General features: G+C 36.4%; 1 protein-coding gene across 1 annotated transcript; it reads right to left on the minus strand.

The window, feature by feature from the left end:
- Positions 1-1,081: 1,081 nt before the first annotated feature.
- On the minus strand, positions 1,082-3,589 carry LOC113083320 (leptin receptor overlapping transcript-like 1). The gene is made up of 4 exons (XM_026254475.1): positions 3,440-3,589; positions 2,321-2,396; positions 2,057-2,243; positions 1,082-1,907 (listed from the first exon to the last, which is right to left on the minus strand). The coding sequence occupies exons 1-4, from the start codon at positions 3,453-3,455 to the stop codon at positions 1,791-1,793; spliced, it is 396 nt and encodes a 131-aa protein (XP_026110260.1). The 5' UTR covers positions 3,456-3,589; the 3' UTR covers positions 1,082-1,790.
- Positions 3,590-4,185: the final 596 nt, after the last annotated feature.

A 4,185-nucleotide genomic window follows, 5' to 3' on the forward strand; every position in this document is an offset into this window, starting at 1 on the left:
TAGATTGTAATAACTTTATTGAAAGTAAAAGCATTTTGAGATGATTCCTGTGTCTGTGGTTGATGAAGACCCTTGTCAAATTAGAGGCAAAGCTGATGTGTGAAATCCAAGAAGTAACTTGAGACACACACACATAATGAAGCACCAAATGAAAAAGTCACGTGAACTAGAAAAATGTTAATAATGCAATGATGCAAGTAATTCTTCCAAAAAATATAAGTAGTCCAGAACAAAGACCAATAATAATAGTATTTGAATCTAAAGTCACTCGGTTTACAAAAATAAATAAAAACACCTACATAATCTAAATAAAAAAAAAAAAAAACGTATATAGTTAGCCTGCTTTAAAGATCTGAACTTTTTTTGGACTTATCATCATCTTCCTTCAGTTAATTTGATGTTCTTTTTCTATAATCTTGTCATCATTATATAACTTCTGTAGGAACTGATATATGTCAGTATCTTTTCAAAATGCAGTTTCTTCTGAAAATCTGTGTAGTAACGAACATCTGCCGAAGACAGTCGGATGCTATGTCCAGCTTTCATAAACTGTGACGAGGAACGATTCCGGTGCATTCAGTGGAACTTTAGATTTTACTTTTTTTAGTAAATGTCTAAATAAAATATTTTTCTTTGTTTATTCATGTCAATATTTGTAATCTTATTGTAGTGTTGCCAGATTTCTGTGCATTGCATTAGACTCATTCAATCATGATTTTAAAAATATTTATATATATATATACATGATTCAATTCAAGTTTTTCAATTCAAAAAATACATGATGATAATATCTGTTGTAATGCCTTAATGCCAATTTATATGAAAAACCACAACTATAAAATTAATCCTCTTCAAGGATAATGAGAACTAGTCTAATTTTTAATAAATTGTGACTATTTTAAGTTATCAAAATAATTTAACATTTCTATATAATGTGATGGTATGTGAAATGCACTGCATTTTATGAGTGGAAAACAACAATTATAAACCACTTTTTTTCACGGAACATCAGCTGCAATGACAACAAACATACAATTGATTTTTTTTTTTGGCAAAAATGCTGTTTATTTAAAAAAATAAAAAAAATACAAGAAAAGAGGAAGAGTCACATTGTTAGCTGTGCTGTTTCTGCACAAACGGTGAGGAGATATAAAATAACAGAGATTCAAAGTCCACATGAAACCGCAGTTAAACACTTACACAGATGTGAGCTCGAGTACATCTCACAATAAACAACTCAGAACTGAGAGATATAAACTAACTTTGTTCTCACAATCCTGGGTTTGTAGCTTACAGTTCTGGGGAAGAAGTCAGAACGGTTCGATAAAAGACAGGCTTTCATGCTAATGTGTGACAGAATAAGACTTGATGTGACTTCTCATGTTGACTTTACTCTCTCTGATTCTGCGTTAGTTCTGCAGGTTTACAGAAACTGATGATATGAGCTCGTCTGCATGTACAAACAAACATGATCTGTGTTTGATCTGCATGTTACGTGCAATACAAACCAACAAACACAATCATCTCAAACAACATAATGAGTGTCAGTCTACGATGTCACGTTTACTACGATCATCAGAAAACAAAAACCAATAAATAAACTCTGAAGAGCTAAAGACTGAAGAGTAACAGAAAGCAGCAGAAGAAGAACCAGTGTTTGTGAGCGACCACCTGAACGTCTAGCTGAGGTCAGAGCCATGTCAGAGTAACACAAGTATTGCACTGGACTCCTGCGTCTATCAGCGGACGGCGGTAATAAATAAGTGATGAGCTGAGATGATCGGCGTGCTTCACCACTGCTGCCAGCTGAAGTCATCATTAGAGCCGAACACCAGGAAGAAGCCCAGGATGGTGCAGAAGATCACGATGTTTCCCGTCAGAACCAGAGCACAGGCTCCCCACGCCATCTGTGCACATCCATTATTCAGTCAGATCAATCCCATCACTTCATGTTAAACAGACAAAGCGCCTCAATGCACTTAAATCATCAGATCGCACTCAGTTGTTTTATTTTTGTGTCAGTGTCAGTGAAGGAACAGTGTGTGAAGATGTTTACCACAAGGGCGCGGGCGAATATGATGGGCAGCCCGAAGGCGGACACCACGATGCCTGTGGTCAGGAATATGGCCAGCTCTTTACAGGCGTTGCTGGCCGAGTCTGTGTCGTCCACCACGCGGCGAGAGATGCAGTATGGGATAGGTGCCAGGATGTAGAAGAAGAGCAGGAACAGAGGCCAGTACGCACTGCACACAAACACAGCGTGAGCAGATGCTCCACACACACACACACACACACACACGAGAGAGACACACACACTCACTTATAGACGGGGAGAGCACAGCCCAGCATCAGGAACATGAGCCCGACCGCTCCTCCGAACGACAGACTGATCAGAGCTGCACACAACAACAACAGTCAGCAAACATGTGTTTATTACATACAAGTACAGCAAGAGCAGAAAACTGAGAAATATTATTATAAATATAAATCATCTGTTTTCTGTGTGAATCTGTGTTAAAGTGTAATGTATTTCTGTGATGCTCCGCTGTATTTTCAGCATCATTCCTCCAGTCTTCAGTGTCACATGATCTTCAGAAATCAGAATAATATGATGATCATACACATATAGTATATATTTTGGAAATATTTATATATTATATATAAATATTAGCACATTTTTTTACTAAAAGTTAAAAACAATAAAAGAAATATTAAACAAAATACCTTCACTTTTCATTAAAGTCTATTGGCTTAAGCTAATTTACATTCATAGTGTTGCTATTATGACATCATTAATTCAAATACAAACATATGTTAGTCATATAATTGGTCTCTTTTGTCATCGGTTATTCAACTAAACTGTCAAAAACTATTTTTCAAAATACATTTTGTAAAAGTTCTGCCAAAAAGTAACTAAATGACCAAATATTTCTATGATAACACATGACGATGCTGGCATATATATATATATATATATATATATATATATATATATATATACATGTATGAAATAATGTACAATTTGTCGCCTAAATTCCTTCATATTCCCAAATTTGAAATATCAGTCGTGTTATGTTTTCTGATTATAATGTGTTCAGATTCATAATGATAATATTGATAAAAAAAAAAACCTCTACAGATGAATAACGGACTCATGTGATGATCAGATGATCCGCTCACAGCTCAACATCATTTACAACACCGTGTGTGTGTGTTTCTATGAGAGCTGTATTAATATTTATACAAAGAGCTGATCTGTGTGTGTGTGTGTGTGTGTGTGTGTGTGTGTGTGTGTGTGTGTGTGTGTTTATTTCGATGGAGGATGTAAATCTGCGGCTGCTAATAAACACCCCACCGCTCGTTATTACACACACACACACACACACACACACACACACAAACATACACACCGCGAACACACACATGTAAAGTCGCTCACCTTTGATTCCCGCCATCGCGTAGATTCATAAACACTATAATAAATAGGTTGAATAATTAAAGCTAAAGAAACTCCTCGCTCTTCTGCTCCTCCGCTCCGCTAGCGCTGCTCTGCACACTGCGCATGCGCCGCGAGACCACTTCCGGTGACCGCAGAACATCTCAGACGAAGAAGAGCGTAACCCACAACATGTAACACCTTATCAACACATCACATTAAATAAGTGTTAAACAAAGACCGAACAAATATCACATCACCGACGGAATGCATAGGCTATCGTGTATTTTTTGTTTCAGTGTTTAAATTAATTTAACACTTACAGTTACATTCACCACCCCACCCTTCTAACAACAAACAACAACATACAATCCTGAGGACAAAACTTACAGTGAAGGAATTAAATGTCCCATGTTTGTTCAGTCCATAAAATATCCTTTAACATGCAAGGCCTGACAACATCAAGGATCCTCTACAACATCAAGGAAGCTGCCTAGGTTTTTTATGATTATTGTCAATATTCTGAAAAAATATGAAGACCTTGCAGTGTCAATTTCTGTTTTATACTGGCCCAAATGGGTTTTCCAGAACCATTATACCAGAGAGCTGTATGTACGAAAGAGACATTGGGTTGTTTTAATCGTATAGTAGAGAGATGCATCTATAGTAGAGAGATTTGACACAAAAGCATTATTTGCCATAACTAAATCAAATCTATGATTTTTACAATGTGAAGGGACATTCACAAA

Source organism: Carassius auratus, unplaced genomic scaffold, assembly GCF_003368295.1.
Source record: "Carassius auratus strain Wakin unplaced genomic scaffold, ASM336829v1 scaf_tig00037735, whole genome shotgun sequence".
In the NCBI taxonomy this organism is placed as follows: domain Eukaryota; kingdom Metazoa; phylum Chordata; class Actinopteri; order Cypriniformes; family Cyprinidae; genus Carassius; species Carassius auratus.

Bases quoted from the DNA above. Each gene is read 5' to 3' on its own strand.
- LOC113083320 (XM_026254475.1), bottom strand. The intron at 2,244-2,320 runs GTGAGTGTGTGT...GTTTGTGTGCAG, and splicing joins TGTGCTCTCCCCGTCTATAA to TGCGTACTGGCCTCTGTTCC. The intron at 1,908-2,056 runs GTAAACATCTTC...GGATGTGCACAG, and splicing joins TATTCGCCCGCGCCCTTGTG to ATGGCGTGGGGAGCCTGTGC.